Source organism: Phocoena phocoena, chromosome 17, assembly GCF_963924675.1.
Source record: "Phocoena phocoena chromosome 17, mPhoPho1.1, whole genome shotgun sequence".
In the NCBI taxonomy this organism is placed as follows: domain Eukaryota; kingdom Metazoa; phylum Chordata; class Mammalia; order Artiodactyla; family Phocoenidae; genus Phocoena; species Phocoena phocoena.
Genome location: NC_089235.1, coordinates 47607752 through 47626151, shown reverse-complemented (window position 1 = coordinate 47626151; position 18400 = coordinate 47607752). Strand labels below are relative to the sequence as shown.

At 38.2% G+C, this 18400-nt stretch overlaps 1 protein-coding gene across 1 annotated transcript in view; it reads right to left on the bottom strand.

Moving 5' to 3' along the window:
* Window positions 1–5604: 5604 nt before the first annotated feature.
* The window catches only part of ATP6V1C1 (ATPase H+ transporting V1 subunit C1), a 38681-nt gene continuing 25885 nt past the window's right edge, over window positions 5605–18400 (bottom strand). Inside the window, exons 7-13 of the mRNA XM_065895082.1 lie at window positions 17991–18089; window positions 15803–15871; window positions 11520–11612; window positions 11338–11431; window positions 9344–9441; window positions 8011–8137; window positions 5605–6236 (exon numbers count right to left, since the gene is read on the bottom strand). Of these exons, the coding sequence (XP_065751154.1) occupies window positions 6141–6236; window positions 8011–8137; window positions 9344–9441; window positions 11338–11431; window positions 11520–11612; window positions 15803–15871; window positions 17991–18089 (676 nt within the window). The 3' untranslated portion in view covers window positions 5605–6140. The remainder of the gene's footprint in view (window positions 6237–8010; window positions 8138–9343; window positions 9442–11337; window positions 11432–11519; window positions 11613–15802; window positions 15872–17990; window positions 18090–18400) is intronic.

Genomic DNA, 18400 nt, shown 5'->3' with positions numbered 1-18400 from the left:
ATTTGACAGATCAGTAAAATACTTTATCTCATTTGGGGTCGCCAAGTTAACATTTTGTCAAGTAAGGCTGCCACCAGATTATTAGCCTGTAAGGCCCATCACGGCACACATCGTGCCTTTTTACTGCCCAGCATCATATCCCCTGTACCTAAAACAATGCCTGGTTCATAGTATGTGCTCAATAATTATTTGCTAGATAAGTGATTATACATGCACACATAGACATACTTATTTTTTTCATTTTATTTTTGGTGAAAACTTTGTCACTGACTGGCACCAGTCACCTGAAAGGTGTTTGGGTTCTACAAACACACACACACACACACACACACACACACACACACACACACGAGGCTGGATTAAGTTAATAAACACTTGTAACAAAATATTACAAATCACAATGAGCTTCTCTAAATTGTATATTTCATAACCAACCATGGGTGGAGTGAGGGGAAGAAACTGTTTGCTTTTCAAAGGCACCAGAGTGCCCTCTTGTGGTAAAAGGAAGTACCTGTGTGGTCACAATTTTTATTTTAAAAAACAAGTTACTTTACATTTCTAGTAACACATTAAAACCTGTATTGACCTGTAATTACTCTGAGAATCAGCCCAAATACGTATGCCAGTAGTTAACTGTAAAATCTGGCAAGTTGTGTTTGTGAAAAAGATAATTAAGAATGATTTATCACAGAACTATCCAACGGAGTCATCCACATACCTAGGAAACAGTGTCATGAGCACTGCTCTTTGGATTTGACATTCTGGAGTTTCTGTTTATCCTCTGGTTTTAAAAAAAAACCCTACTTTCAAGTTCAAGGCAGTGTTGTACATACAGTTTATTCCTCTTTTGGTCTAACATGAACAATAATCTTTGCCACATCCAACTGATTTTCCACTTTTATATTAATATCCTTTTTCTGTTGTTTCCTCATACAAACCATTCTTTAAAACTCTGTGTTGGACAAAGGATTAATCTCCAAAATATATAAACAGCTCATGCAGCTCAATATCAAAAAAAGAAACAACCCAATCAAAAAATGGGCATAAGACCTAAATAGACATTTCTCCAAAGAAGACATACAGAGGGCCAAGAAGCACATGAAAAGCTGCTCAACATCACTAATTATTAGAGAAATGAAAATCTAAACTACAATGAGGTATCACCTCACACCAGTCAGAATGGGCATCATCAGAAAATCTACAAACAACAAATGCTGGAGGGGTGTGGAGAAAAGGGAACCCTCTTGCACCGTTGGTGGGAATGTAAATTGATACGGCCACTATGGAGAACAGTATGGAGGTTCCTTAAAAAACTAAAAATAGAACTACCATATGACCCAGCAATCCCACTACTGGGCATATACCCAGAGAAAACCATAATTCCAAAAGACACATGCATCCCAATGTTCATTGCAGCACTATTTACAATAGCCAGGTCATGGAAACAATCTAAATGCCCATCGACAGACAAACGGATAAAGATGTGGTACATATATACAATGGAATATTACTCAGCCATAAAAAGGAACGAAATTGGGTCATTTGTAGACGTGGATGGACCTAGAGACTGTCATACAGAGTGAAGTAAGTCAGAAACAGAAAAACAAATACCATATATTAACGCATATATGTGGAATCTAGAAAAACGGTACAGATGAACCGGTTTGCAAGGCAGAAATAGAGACACAGATGTAGGGAACAAACATATGGACACCAAGGAGGGAAAGAGGGGGGAGGGGTGGGGTGGTGGGATGAACTGGGAGATTGGGATTGACATGTATACACTAATATGCATAAAACAGATAATAAAAACCTGAAGAAAAAAAAAACCTCTGTGTTATGGCTGTGCTTTTACACTTTATAGGCAGTGATAAATCACACCCAAAGTGGGTTTTCAATTAAAAGATAAAAATGTGACTTTGATCATTTTAGATGGCTTTTGCAAATTTCAACTTGATATTCTATGGCCTTGCAGGGGTAAAGGACACCTACATTGGTCAGTTCCAGCCAAGGCAGAACTTTCTGGTTCTACTGATCAATGATGTAGGATGCTTCTTTCGGTGACAGGGTAGGAAAAACTGACTTATCCATGATGATCCTATTAAGTGTGGTCCGTGTGAAATAGAGAAGAATCACTATCTGAATAAGACATCAAGATGCTCAAAAATTCTGTCAGCAACCCCATATGGGGGCGGGAGGCAGGAAGAAGGATCTTTAAAAGGCAGTCTCAGATTGCAATTGGCTGACACTAGCATCTGAGCCTCCTGGGTGTTTGTTCTTATACAGTATTCCTCAGATGTACTCAAGAATGTAAACCACAGCTCTATACAGTTTAGCAATGAATTTGCATTTTTCTTAAATTCTGCAAGTAAAGAACTACTGTGGATATAATCAATTTCAATACTGAGCAGCTGTCAGGAAATGTCCTGTTTGTGTTTGCTGACTGCCTTTTGCTTCAAGCAAACACAAACAGGACTTGTAAACTTTTTTCATCTCCCATTATTTTGACCATTCTTGGTATGAAGCGTGTTGCCCTGTTTCTCCTCAGTTTCATTTTCTTCTCTAGCTAAACAATCCCAGGGGGTATTCTCTACTGCTAATCACTTCCATGGTTTTATTCTGTTTCCTTTTTCTCTCACAAGTCATTGGGCCCGGATCTAAGAATATTCTAAGGATAATCCGCCAGTAAATAAAATAGTTCTGATGTGTCATATTACTTTTTAAAAAAGCTAGAATTACATTCATATATTAATCTAAAGCTATTTATGCTAGAAAAATAAAAACCATAAATAAGTTTATATTACAGAAATGGGTAAACTTCAATTTAGAGACAAGAACTAAATTAGGAAAGTTTTCAACACGTTTCCTCTAGAACATAATACTATTACAGACTTTCTAGGACAAACCATCTCTTACTGATGTTAACAGGAAACAATAACCACATTTTTTTCTAAAGGTCAGCAAGGTTTTCATTATAAGCTGTTTCATAATATTTGTGTATACGGTTTTTAACCTTGTGCATGTTACCTTAATTTTGTCTTTTTTTTTTTTTTTTAAAGAGGCAGCCAAGAATGAAGGAGAATAAGCTCATATCTAGATCAATTTCTTTTATTTCCAACACTTGGGACTATTTAATTTTAAAGTGAGAGCAAGGAAAAGTTCACGTCTGCCGAGTGTTCGTTACATACAAAGTATTACTTTAAAGGTACTACTTGATATGTGCTCATTCAAAAAGCTGCATGGAGCGTGCTCTACCCAGAACACACGGTGCCTGTTTAAGAGCAACTCCAGCATGTAGGAAAATCTTCTAGGTTGAATAACGTAGTCTACAGAAACTAGCACGGAATACCTGGACACATCGTCACCGCTCACTAACAAAATGTTCTGGGACAGTGACACAATTCGGTATCTGATGACCCACACCCCATGCCTTTTCTACATCACTGTCTGTCTTGGCCTAAGGTTAAGGAATATGTTTGCCTCACTTGTTCAGCGCCTAGTAAAGATGGGAGAGACGACAGGAAGGAAAGAGCCCAGCAATCAGAAATCTTAGGTTCAAATTCTGACTCCAACTCAAAATTTGTGAGTTTTAATGAAGAAATCACTTAAACTTCTTTGACCCTAAGCCTCTCCTAGTACCACGGGGACTGCTGGTCCTCCCAGCACCAACACCATGGGGGAGGGAGGAGGTAATGGGTGTGAGAGCACCAGCAGAATGGTCTCTGTCAGACACTCGATAAATGTTTAATGACTCTCAGAGTTACCTGAGCTCCATCCTAGAGGAGAATCAGCAGACTCCAGAGCAAACAAAGCAAGGCAAGCAACAGGAGCAGGCCCTCCCAGAAATGACAGCTGCCATCAACACGGACTGCAGCTCGGAGACTCTCAAACTGCTTTAACACTGCGCTACAGACACAGACTGTATTCCTTACCCCACCACACACACACACACACACACACACACGCACACACGCGCGCGCACACACACACATCACTACTTCTTTCTAACCTTCAGACTCCACAATGACTCACGCCTTGAAATTCCCAGGTTAAACACAAGTGGAAAAGGAGCTACTGGCCCTCTTCTAGGACCGTCCGCCCATGAATCAAGCTCTCCTCGTGCACCACTCCAAGCACTGGATGGGCCGCTGGATACTCAACCCGACAGACTATGAGGTGGGCACTCTACCTACCCCATTCCACCAAGGAGGGCGCGAGCGCTGAGACCACAGGGCTAACTGGTAGCAGAGCTGGGGTCTGGCTGCAGAGCTACTCACGCAGCTGCTCTGTGTCCCAGAGAGAAATGATAATCAAAGTCCCATAGTTCCAAACATATGCTGGAATTTTAAACCTGACACAATCCCCACCTACTCCTATCACAATAATACTTAAAGACTAAGGAAAACCTTCCAGTCATCGTGTGGGCCTAACAATCTTTTAATCATCAAAACACATCCCCCCATGATAGAGATTATACCCGTTTTACAAACACTAAGACTCAAAGAACACTTGCAAAAGAAGACAAAACCAGAATTTGTTGACATCAAGACCAAAACTTTTCAGCTTCCTCTTATCCAAAGAAAAACTGAAAATAAAACTGCATTCCAATCATGTCTTGAACTGAGAATTCTGACAATAACTTGGCAGTTATGTCAAAACTTTAAATATATATACCCTATGACCTACCAACCCTACTTCCAGGATCTTTCTTACAGAAATACTACTACGAATAAACAAAGACAAGGATGTTTACCGCATCAGCGGTTGTAAGAGCAAAACCAAAAACAAGGTGAATATCCATCCAGTTAGCTACACTGTGACACAAATACATGATAGAAAACCACTGTAGCCAGTTAAAAGAATGAGGTAGCTCTAGACACACTGACAAGATACCCTGGCTATACTAGTAAGCAAAAAAAGCAAGTGACAGAATATGTGTGATATGATCCTATTTTTATTTAAAAATAAACTGTGTGGATATATATGTTGTAGAGATACAGGAGAAGGCCTGAAAAACTATGTAACTTCCTTGCGAAGAAAAAACTTAGGGGCTAAGAGGGCTCGTCTCTCATGTTTTACTTCATAGAAGTCTGGATTTGTTTGAAGTTAACAATTACTTTTGACATAACAGTATACAATTTTGAAATAAAACAGATTTGATAGGCTAATTTTCTAGGTGGAATACGGTAGTTTAGAAATGCCCTTAAAACGTAAATTTCTTTCTCCCATTTACAAGCCTGGGAGGGCACAGGAAGGGGAGCACTGCCACAAAATCCTCTTCTAAAAGCTCACTCGGGATGCTAACCTAAGTCTCATTTCAGAGGTTTGTAAGGTTAGCAATGCCTCTTTTCAGACTACATCAGAAATGACATCAATGTCAAGATGAAGGCAAAATTAACAATCTTAAAAAGGAACCATGTAAAATACTTAGACAAAACAAATGACTAAAACTGCAGAGTTCTACTATACTTTATTCAAAAATTGGCCCTACCTCCTAATTGAGAGACCTGAAAGTCTAGTGTCCAAATGTAAATACCCACCATGTGTTCAAAAATAATCTTCAAACTTGAACCGTAATCTATGGAAGTTACACACACCACAATCCACCTTTGCACAGGTAATTTTATTCTCTCCTGTGGGTGTCAAGTGCTCACAGATTGTAATTTGAAACATTCAGAAAGCACATACCTGAATATTGTCACATTTCTTTACAGCACGATTCAATAACTATTAAACAATTATGTCTACTAAATACAGTGAACAAAATGGTATAACTGTTTACACCATTCCCTTGTACACAAGGCTTCTGTCACAACAGCAACAAATGGAATTAATGCATACCACAATATCGATGAAGTTAGACCTTCTTTTTAAATAAACTATTCTGTTTATAAATAAACTCTGATTTTTTTTTTTAGTACACATTTACAGACCTGATCAATAAAAAGAAACAAGACATATAGTTTCCTTTTAAAAACAAAATGTTGACAAATGGACCACTACGAGAGAACGCGAATAGGAAAGGGGGTGAGAAGCAAGCAAGGGGTAAGAGAGAGTTAAAAGTACAGCCATACTACAACCTATGTCTGTTAGCAAACACCGACACCGACATGAGGGCAGGGCTATCTGGGGGGCTCATTTTACTTGAATTCCAGCAAGTTGCAATCGATCTTGTAGTACACATAGGGGTAATATTCCTGTTGACTCAGGTTTAAGCCTGGAATATCCATAGGAGCCTATTGAAAAATCAGATGATTATTCAACTAAGTACTTAAAGAAATTAAACAAGAAAAAAAGTATTACCATTCATAGGCATACCTTGGAGATATTGCAGGTTCTGTTCCAGACCACCACAGTAAAGCGAGTGGTTTCCCAGTGCATATAAAAGTTATGTTTACACTATACTACAGTCTATTAAGTGTGCAACAGCATTATGTCTTGAAAAACAATGTACATACACCTTAATTCAAAAATACTTTATTGCTAAAAAATGCAAACCATCATCTGACAATGCAGGGTTGCCACAAACCTTCAATTTGTAAATTGAAAAGTGCATTATCTGTAAATTTCAATAAAGTGAAGCACAGCAAAACAAGGTATGCCTGTACCTTCTTAATGAACATCTACTCTGGGCTAAGTTTATATATTTTTGCTAATCTAATCTGAGTTTGGCATTGCTAACTCCATTTTGCAAATGAGAAAACAATCTCTGAAAGGCTGACTTGAGACCTCCCTGGTGGTCCAGTGGTAAAGAATCCACCTTACAATGCAGAGGATGCGGGTTCAATCCTCGAACTAAGGATCCCACATGCCACGGAGCAACTAAGCCCGTGCGTCACAACTACTGAGCTCATGGGCCCTGGAGCCTTCGCGCCACAACTAGAGAAGAGAAAATCCGCGTGCCACAACGAAAGATCCTGCATGCCTCAAGGAAGATCCCGCATGCCACAACTAAGACCTGACGCAGCCAAAAATAAAATTTTAAAAATAAATAAATCTTTAAAAATAAATAAATAAATAAAGGCTGATTTGCCCTAGGAAACAGAGTGAATAGTAAAGCCAGATTGAAGCACTCTCTGCCCTCAAAGCCTGTGTGTGTTTAACCATCACCCCACCATCCTTTCTTATGCATACTGTATAAAATTACTTCTTTAATCTCAGGCTTGGTGTACTGAGTTTAGGAGACACATGGCTTATAAAATGCTGGATAAAAATAAACCAAGTGTGATTTTTACAGATACCACTTATTACCTATGCATGTTGTAAGAATTTACTGGTAGGAAATTACGTATCGAACAGTTAGACTTCACATATTATCAACTCTACAAAATGCAAAGTCATTTCCTGCATTTTCTTCTATCAAGAAACTCTGATTTTTTTCATGGGTTCTAACTAATGCACATGTGAAATACTGCCGTCCTAAACTAAAGAGAAAAAAATCAGCAAGATATTGGAAAACAAAAACATAAAAGCCTATTACAATTTTAAACAACAGCAACAACGAAAAGCACACATACTATTTGTATCTTTCTGTTTAAAAAGAACACATAAACACATACCATTTTAGAGAAATGATAGTTCCCTTTAAAATGCTCATCTATTGACTCCACTACTTCTACCAAATAAAGTTACAATGACTACTTATTTTCTTGCTCTCTGCAATTTATAACTTTTGTAATAACTAGTATCACTGGTTGTGTGTGTATTTCTGCAGCTATAAACATCGGATCTGCGAGAGGCCCGCGTACAGCCAAAAAAAAACCCAAAACACAAAAAAACATCGGATCTACAGCAAGGTAACAACTGGCTTTTAGAAATACCAAGAAGCAACTAGTAAAATGGGGTAAACAAGGTAAATTATTTGCTAAGCTATCAGGTAAATTAATTACTAACAAATTGAGAATCTTAAAGCAACTTTCAAAAGGTTAAATAACCTCTTATCTTCTTCCAATAATTTTTTCTGAAATTCATCCAGTTCCTCTTCTACCAGGTTGTCTAATAAATACTTACATCAATAATAGCTGCTGCACTGCTATCTAGATGTTTATACAATTCATATAATACTTCTCTTAGTTTCTTCATTGTTTTCTTATTGGGCTGAAGGAGCATTGCTTGGAAGTTCACTGGCAGGCCATACCTTATAAATAAGCAGAAATACAGGATGTAACACAAGCAAACATATGCAGAGATTTTCTTTTTAAAGCAAATACTCTCATACTCTTCTTTAATCACAGTTAATGGGGAAAGGGTACCTCACTTTAATGACCATGTTTACAAGTTCAACTAATATACACAGAAACTCAAACCTTCTCTGGTCCTCAATGTCCATTAGAAATCTTTCTTTAGGATGAGAGCCAACTGTCTACTAGGAATTACTTTTAATTACTCTTCAATTTTTAAGGTAATCTATGAATACCCTCAGCAGACAGTGGTAATCTGTAAACTTAGTACAGTGTCTCTAGGTATCTGCAGGGAATTGCCTCCAGGACCCCTATGGATACCAAAATCCACGGATGCTCAAGTCCCTTTAATAAAATGGTGTAGTGTTTGCATATAACCTACACATATCCTCCAGTATACTTTAAAATCATCTCTAGATTACCTATAATACAATGTAAATGCTATGTAATTAGTTGTAAGTAAAATGCAAATGCTATGTAAATCGTTGCTAGTGCTCAGTAAATTCAAGTTTTGCCTTTTGGAACTTTCTGGAGTTTCTTTTTCGAATATTTTCAACCTACGGTTGGTTGAATCCATGGATTCGGAACCCAAGAACATGGAGGGCTTTCATGATAATAAACAACATGAGATTACTACCCATATCTACTATGAAAATTCAAAGAAATTTACAAATAGTGAGCATGACTGCAGATAAACATTTTGATATATTTCTAATATGAGCAACATGTACAGAGGATCACAAGATGATTGAGATTTTAAGTACCTCAAGATAAAAAAATATTTTAGGTTAACTGAAATGAGGACTTCAAATAAGGCATCGTTAGGTATACTGCGTACCAAACTACATAAAAAATATTTGAATGATCTTCTTTTAAACAAACACTGGCTAATATTTCATAATCTACATTTAACTTAAGTACATAATAAGAGAAGAATCAGAGAGCACAGCAGCGTGATCTCTTTCTTCAAACCCGGTATTAAGGGACAAGACCAACATGCACGTAATAAGCAGTATGACACTGACAATCTCTCCCTCACAACTGGCCCTTTGGTTTCTCCAAATCAATTTCCTATTAGTAGACTGTGTGTTTTAATAAAGAGGTCCAATGTAAAGGGATCTATAAATTCTTTAGTTCCAAGTTTCTCAATTAACTTCCTTTACCTCAAAACAGACTCAACAAAAACCCTCAACGCTTTTACATGAATCCACGCAATAAACGCCTCACTGAAATTCACTTTCAGCCACCGTACAAGTGGTCCCTAGAGAAAGAGAGAAAAAAAAAAATCACCAAAAATTTGTCCTGAAAATGGCAGTTAGAAATCAGATAAATCAAGTACTTTTAAAGGAGCAACTATCCAGTAAGAATCTTTAGGAGCATTAAATCACATTATAATTCACTTTAAAAATGTTTCATTATTCTCATTATCTTGGATACTTTACCTTAAATTAGATGAAAAGATTAAGCCACTACTCTGTAACCTCAGTAGATACAAAAATCCATTGACTCTACTCACTACACAGAAAAAGGTATATATATATATATATATATATATATATATATATATATATATATATATATATATAAAATTATTATTATTTTCTTTCTGTTTTTTGCCGCACCACGTGGCTTGTAGGATCTTAGTTCCCTGACCAGGGATCGAACCCACGCCCCTTGCAGTGGAAGTGCAGAGTCCTAACCACTGGAGCACCAGGGAAATCCCCAAAAGGCCTATGTTTTCCTTTTTTTTTGGTGGTACACAGGCCTCTCCCGTTACGGAGCACAGGCTCCAGACGCGCAGGCTCAGTGGCCATGGCTCACGGGCCCAGCCGCTCTGCGGCATGTGGGATCTTCCTGGACCGGGGCACGAACCCTTGTCCCCTGCATTGGCAGACGGAGTCTCAACCACTGCGCCACCACGGAAGCCCCAAAGGCCTATGTTTTAATGAAAGTCATTTAAAGTGACACAGAATATAGAAGTGTCCTTCTACAGGTTTGAAAACCAAAATATAAAAATCTAAATTTACTATCCAATACTCTTAAACATTTTATACATTTAAAATAGAATTCAATTACACACAACTTCTCAGGAATAACGAAAAATAGCTATGTAGTAAGTCATTTAATATCCCTAGGTGTTAGTTTTCTCATCTGTAAAATCAGGGGGTTGATCTAGATCCCTAAAACCTGTTCATCATGTTCTAAATTTTTAATGGTTCTATTATGTAGTATATATTCTTTCTGAATTTAGTTATTCAGTACTTCTAAATAAAAACACTTCTTTAAAGAAACAAATGACAACTTATTACCACCTCTGCATACTTAAAAGACACACATGATCAGTTCAGCTAATAGTTATTTAGATAACATTATTAGGCTCATTTGGATGTAACAATCAATTTACGAAAAAAGGATAATACAACAAGGTGAAAGTCTCTGGTTAAAATATCTGTTCTTTAAAAGTGATCTGGAACTCCCCAACAAGTTGGTCTTATTTGACATTACTTGGTTAGGGTTAGTTTTCTCCCAACTGAGATGCAATAGTTTATAAAGTACTTGGAAATAACTTTAAATGGAATGTGCTTTTATTTCCTCTTGCATTACAAGAGAAATACATTTTCACTCATCATGTTTCCCCTTCCAAACAAGCTTTAGTCTTCACAACAATCCTGCACTTGAGATGGCAAGAAAGTCAACGCCATCTTTCACTCACAATTCCATCCCTGTTCTCCACTGTGCCTAGAACATACTGACTCATCAATGGTTTAAATACAAATTCCTCCAATAAAAGACTGCATGCAGCATTAAAAAAATCTGCCTCAAAAAATGAAATTTCTTACTGAAGAGAGAGAACTACTACTTAAACTAAAATAACCCCTCACTATATGGGTGTTAATTAAAACACTGCATTTAAAATTAATTTCTGATATGGACTTAAGGGGGGTTAATTTTAAGATAATATATTTTAAGATAAGGATTCACAGATCTCAGGTTGCTTAGAGAAAACTTTTGATTATTTAGTAGAAAAAAAAGCTAGAATCAAATGTCTCAAAAGCAAAATCAGAAAAGTTTTGTTTTCTTTTAAATTAAAGAAAAGCAGTACCACTTTTTCTTCTGCTTAACACTGATAGTATTACTAAGTATGAAAAACGCATACAAATTGCTTTTTCTTGTCGGTAGAAAGCCTGTTCATTTCTTCTTTGTCTGCTTTCATCTCCTCTTCATTATACTGGAAGTCACGAACGATGAATCTAAATTGGGGGGGGGAAAAAAACCAAAATTGTCCACACCATGTATAGGTGATCTAACAAATTAAAAAATAAAAAATAATAATCTTACTTGTTTTCCCTGGCTTTGTGTCTGAAGTCATCAACTGCCTTCCTAAACAAGGTGACATTACACAGGTAACTGTCTTGGTCCTCTGAGAGAACACTAGAGAGAGAAAGACCAAGTCCACTTAAAGCTTTATATTTATTGCTCACGTTCATATTGAGGGCAGAATTCAGAAACAGGGGCAGGAACAGACAGTAGGGTACGGCAGCCCTTCCCAAACCACTTCAGTGCTTTTCATCTGTACTGCCTCCACACTGAAGACACTCAGTGTTTATGATGTTTTTATTTACGGTGCCTTAACAGCCCCCTAGTGCATTCCTTCCTAACCAACAAAATTAAACATTAAATCAAGTAAAGCATCCAAACTCAAGAATCATGCTTTTCAATCTCTATCAGCACTAGGCCAGCTGAGGAAAAATCGTCCAGCACCTGGCTGGTTTCCAGAATCTCTTACTTCCTTGCTAAGCACCCTCTTCTCTTCTGGTGACTGAATTCTCTCTTCCTCTCTCCAGCCCAGCCCTGACCCATGAGTCCCGGCCCACCCCTTTTAACTTGTGCCCTCTCAAAACTATTATCCTGCGTTCTTGTTCCCAGTGCCCATCAGATCTAAAGCAAGGTAGCTACAAAGTGGACAGAACTCGATAACAGACCTTTAATGATCCTCAGGTTTGCCACAACTGACAGTAATGTGCAAACTGACTGGGATCAAAACAAAGCCAAGGGACTTCTCTGGTGGCCCAGTGGTTAAGAATCCACCCGCCAATGCAGGGGACATGGGTTCGATCCCTGGTCCGGGAAGATCCCACATGCTGTGGAGCAACTAAGCCCGTGCGCCACAACTACTGAGCCTGCACGCCTAGAGCCCGTGCTCCGCAACAAGAGTGAGAAGCCCACGTACCGCAACGAAGAGTAGCCCCCGTTCGCCGCAACTAGAGAAAGCCCACACACAGCAATGAAGACCCAACGCAGCCAAAAATAAATAAATAAATTTGTTAAGGAAAAAAAACAAAGCCAATTCCAACTTGACAGGCTATCTCAGATCCTAACAATATTCCACCACTATCACATTCACCTTTTAAACTTATCTTAACCTTAACTGATCTTTTTAACTTTAGTACTTTACTGTTTTGAAGGTCCATGCAAATAAAGGGGTGGGGGACCAGAGATGTGGACAACGTCAAATAGCAGGTTCCATGACAGTGAAAAAGATGGAAAGAAGACTCAGGTTCAAGAGTTGGGTTACAGTTTAAGATGCCAGACATAAAGTCTTTCTAGAGGTTGAAGGTGAGGCCAAGGGAAAAGCTACAGAAATCAAGTGGAGATGACAGTCTGTGAGCTGCAGGCTGGGTCTCCAAACTCACTCTCTTCGCTTAGTTCTACTGCTGTGTAGAAACAGTAACACTAGCTCCTCACACACACAACCAGGCCGAGAGGAAACGAAAGGTCAACGCTTTTCGGCTGCCTCACAGCATTTTCAGTCTCCCATGGGCGTGGCAGTGCTTCTGGAGCCTACTAGCTCTTCCTGCTGCTTCTGACTTCTTACCTCTCTCCTAAGACTCGGTCCTGCCATCTGCTCTGTTCCCCAGTCAACCTACCCACTTCATTGCCAAGACATCTTTCCTGCTTTTCCTCGTAAAAGTTATCTTTGCAACCCCTGCTCCAAAACACAAAAGAAACTTTTCTTTGAACAATGGCTAGTGTCGTTTTTTTCTAGGCCTTCCTCGCTAGGATCCTCTGGTTCATATGGAACTCTAGCTCCCGGAACAAAAGCTTCTGTGAAGCACCAGTCAGTTTGTGGCGCTGTTTTTCCAACAACAGAGAAAAGGCCGAAGTCAACCAGTGATGTAACCCAACCGGATTATCTTAAGCAAAAGTAGACAGACAAAAAGCTAAGTGGTAATTCTGAAAATATAAGTGACAATCAATTCTTTCTGAACAGTTTTTCCAACAGAAAGAAGCAGAACAGCAGCTCAGCCTCTCTGTTTCTTTGGCCTTTAACTCTGACTTGGCATTTATACACATCCCTGCACTTAACCACCCAATGATGGCAATATTTCACATGGTCCAATCTTTCAAGATTTATGTAGAATATTTTGCAAATAGCTAGATTTTGTGTGTTTTTTAGGTGAAATTATTTCTTTCAGGTTTAAAGATAGTTTTTTTTCAATCCATTCTTCTTCCTCAAAAGTCCACTTTCATCTTCACTGCTTCCAAGAGTAACCACTCAGGTATTGTGCCAAAAGGCAACAAGTGACAGTATTACTACTTGTAATTCACTTTAAAATAAAGCACTTAGAACAATGACCAGCACATAGTAATCACTCAAAAATGTTAGTTATTACGATAAGTGAAAAATCCAACGTCAAGTCATAGAGATCTTTCCTAAACAGAAGTACAAAATTCCAGACTAACCCACTAAAACCTGTCTGCCCCACGTGAACTAAGCCTCCTCTTCAGGTGCTGGCTGAGCTACTGCATTGTTCTCAATGACTAAATTTAAATAACTTTTCAAGTCAATGATTCCAAAAGTCTTTAGACTGATAAATAGGTGAACAGATGTTTTCACTGAGTGAGGAAGGGCTGGGGACTCTCAGGTGGTCAGTGAGCACTCAGGGGTCATTCAGAAGACAGATATTGCCTATACTGAACTGTTGGCATCTGAAATTTGTTTCCTTTTAACTACTAAAGTGATTTTTCAAAAGATGTAAGTCTGAAGTAATATTTCTAAAGTCCTTCTTTCCGAATAAACCTGGGCCTACACACCACTCCCCTGGACTAGGCTCACACACCACAGGGTAGGAGGACATTCTGTGTGCACTGGGTCCTTACTCTCCTCCTCTCCCTGCCCCCAAACGTAAAGACAACCTCTGTGACTTTTACGGTCTCCAGAGCACAAAGGTCTAAGAAGGTGTCATCTGTCAGGATAAACAGCTTCGGAGGAAAACCAGCATTAAGACACAACCTCAATCTTCAGTTTACCACGTGAAGGGCCAGTGTGAATGGAAAGTATTCCCCCCAAATGGGAAAAAAATTCACAATGAGCACAGGTTTGTGGTTTCATTCTCAAAAAATCAACATTTGTGAAACTACAATAATCATATTACCTTCTACTTTATTATCTTATCAAGCCTTAAAAGAGCCTCATAATGTGTACAGGGAAGGTGTGATGCTCATTTTACAAAGAAAATGAGGCCCAGAGAAGTTAAAAGACTTACCGCAGGTCACATAGCAAGTTGGTAGCAGAACCAGCAATAGAACTCAGATCCCTGGGTCCAGGACTCTTTCCATTATACTAAGCTACCTCCCATATGACACAATGAAACTGGAAAAGAAAATATTTCATGGGCCTGGCCTTACTAACACCACTTCTTTACTACCACCTAGACCTTTCTTTCACCATGCTGACGGTATATATATATACACACTGAGGGATATATATGTATATACAAAACAATTCTTTGGGCGTGCATGTACACTGCACTTAATCTTTTCTTGAAGAATATCTTGTGTAGAATGGCAGAATGCAGGAAAAAATGACATGCTATGCAGTGTCAAGAGTGCAGGACTTGGAGTTAAAAGACCTGAGTTTTAGTCCTAACTCTGCCACTGCACACTTATACAGCCATATATACTTTAGGCAATGACTTAACTCTTCTGCATTTGTATTTCTTCATCTATGAGAAAAAGTATAACTGCCAAAACTACTTCATGGAATTGCTGTACATATTAGACAGTGAATATTAATCCATAAGTTTAAAATTGCTTAATAAAAGTTTTTTTTTTTTTAAAGTACAGATTCAGTAGAATCTATGCTTACTGGAAAGTGATGATAAATATTTGCAGATCAACAGAGTACCCTAGTAGCCATTTTGGTACACTTCCTTTGCAAGATAAATGAGGAAATATAGACACACAGTAGGTATACAATAAATATTGAAGGAAGAATTTTGAGAGGGTAGCACAGCAGAAAAAGTACCACACCAGAGATCTGGGTTCTAGTTACAGCTCTGTCACTAATGAGATGTGTGACTCTGGGCAAACCACGTCACCTCTGTGGCCTCAAACTTCTACATCTATAAACATGAGTGGGTTGATCAGACTGTACAAAGGCCCTTCCAGGTCTACAGTAGCTAGAGTTAATATAACTCACTTATTTTTAAGGTGAAAATGATGGCTCCAAAACTGTAAAATTTACCACAAAGGAAAGATAAAGATATCTCCTATTCCAACATCCAAACTACCAAAGGAATTCTACGAAAGAAACAGGCTTTACAAAGACTGCTACTTACTTGCTAGACCTTGGAACTACCATTTCAGCTAACGTTTCATACTGCTTAATCCAGTCATTGTGGTTTAACCTGCAGAAAAGATACAATTAAGTTACCGGAAGAGAAAAACAAGTCCTGCCGAGCCCAGAAAGAGAAAATATTATGAGACAAATAGGAAATCCAACTATAATAGGTATACCTCAAATCTATTTAACAACAACAAAAAAATCAAGTTTTGTACAAAGAATGAATTTCAAATACACTGAGTGGTAAAGCAGGAAATACAGCTCACCATCTCTTACATCCAGTAACTATTGCAAAAGAGGCACATTCTAGAGCTAAGTTTGGAAAGGAAGCAAAGCAAAATACAGAATCTAAATTACTTTCAAACTTTAGGGTTGATATACATTATTACCTCACCAAAAAAAGAAAAAAATGAAAGAAAGAGAGAGAAAAGCCATGCTGAAATCACTAACGTTTCTATTCAGTGACTATTATGAACAGCTGGGTAAAACCACATTTACCAAAAGCACAGAGTACCAGAAAGCGCTGAGTAAACAAAGTGACAGTAAACCAAGCTGCCACAGATCACTGTGCAACAACCTTTCTAGAGACCACTGGCTTTTGTGGGTGTGGCGAGAGATGATTATATATGCAGTACAAAATAAAGAATTGTAGTATCTATAGCCAGGATAGTGAATAATCCATTATACAAGGTATCCTAGGTCCTATCCGAGGTTTCAAGTACAGTGCACAGAAAACTATGAAAACTTCTGGTCTTAAACACAAATTTTAAATAAAGGTTGCATGAGACAAATCTTTTATCTGGGCAAAGGTTATTTTCCTGTATAAGTATAAAAACACAAAGACAGAGAAATTTTTTAGAAATAGTGTTCTACTATTCTGCAGTAAGGGGTAAAAAGCAGAAGTAAGGTAAGGGCTTCCCTGGTGGCGCAGTGATTGAGAGTCCGCCTGCCAATGCAGGGGACACGGGTTCGTGTCCTGGTCCGGGAAGATCCCACATGCCGCGGAGTGGCTAGGCCTGTGAGCCATGGCCGCTGAGCCTGTGCGTCCGGAGCCTGTGCTCCGCAACGGGAGAGGCCACAACAGTGAGAGGCCCGCGTACCACAAAAAAAAAAAAAAAAAAAAAAAAAAGAAGTAAGGTAATACTGTAGCCACTGAAATTCAATGGAGGTCCTTTCCCACCCCTTTCCAGTAGGCATCATTTTCTAATATTCCCAGTTTCCTAAACAGACAAAAATGCAGAGCACAGCAAAGAAAGATTTCATGAATAATGCTCTGAAGAGTCCCCAAATCTCCCATCCCAGTTTGGATCCCCTGAAGATTCCCTGATAATGAGATTTTAGTGTAAGTCAGAAGTGAAACCATTAACAGTGTTTCTTTCCCTCTCTCCCTCTCCCTCTCCCTCTCTTTTTCTCTCTTTCTCTCTCTCTCTCTCTCTCACACACACACACACACACACACACACACACACACAGTTCTAACCTTCCAAAGGTTTCATTTTACCAAGATTACCAAATATTAATTAAAACAGAAGGCCTAATCTAAAGGAGATTTCAAAGGATAGTCTAACCCAGCAAACTACACCCATAACCTGTACACCTGTTTTTGTAAATAAATTTCTACTGACACACAGCCATGTTCATTCATGTACATACTGTGTGTGACCGTTTTCAGCTACAACCACAGAGTTGAAGTGGCAGAACTGAGTAGTTGTATCAGAGACCATATGCCCTGCAAAGGGTAAAATACTTACTATCTGGCCCTTTGCAGAAAAAGTATGCCAAGCTTTTATCTAATCCATCCTTTGCTTCTTAGAGGGCTTAATTCATCCTAACCAATCATCAAATATTTTTCAGAAAAAGAAATAGCTCCCTGTTTTGAAAAATCTAAGAACAATATTTCTTTTAAGTCCAATAATTTAGCATTATTTAATTTTTTAATGGGCTAACTGTACTAAGCAAATGTTGATCTGGAATATCAATTTATAATTGACAGCTCTATTACCAGGTTATGAACTAAATTCTACTGTATGTGCCATATGAGTACATGTTGGTTGACAGAGCAAATGACAAGGTGATACTCCCTTTACACTTGGGTTTATGGAAAACTTCAAATTACAATATCAGACACTAATATTTGTCTTGTATTTTAACAGGTAAAAACCTTCTGTAATAAAAAGACATACTTGGGAACCACGACCAGTAATGTGACGAGATACTCTGAGTCAAGAACAAAGTCATCCTTCTTCACAATTTCTGCTAGACTTCTAGTTAGCAAACTTCCTCTGAGGAATAAGAAAAAAATCATTAGGCTGATAATGATGTGCTTCCAGAACACAAGTAAAGAAACAGCAGGCTAATTATAGTCACATATACTATATATACATCTCAAGAGAGGGATGAGCCTGAGTTAACATTTTATTTTATAAGAAGTCAAAATTTAGGTGAATATTTCCCACATCCAAACCCGAAGAAATGTAAACATTTTATCAGAACTTGCCTCTAGTGTCTCCCTTTGTGTTTGCTTTAATTATTATAACTCAGCTCTTCTCTTGATTACATATATAGTATCTTAACTGAGAAAGTGTTATTCATT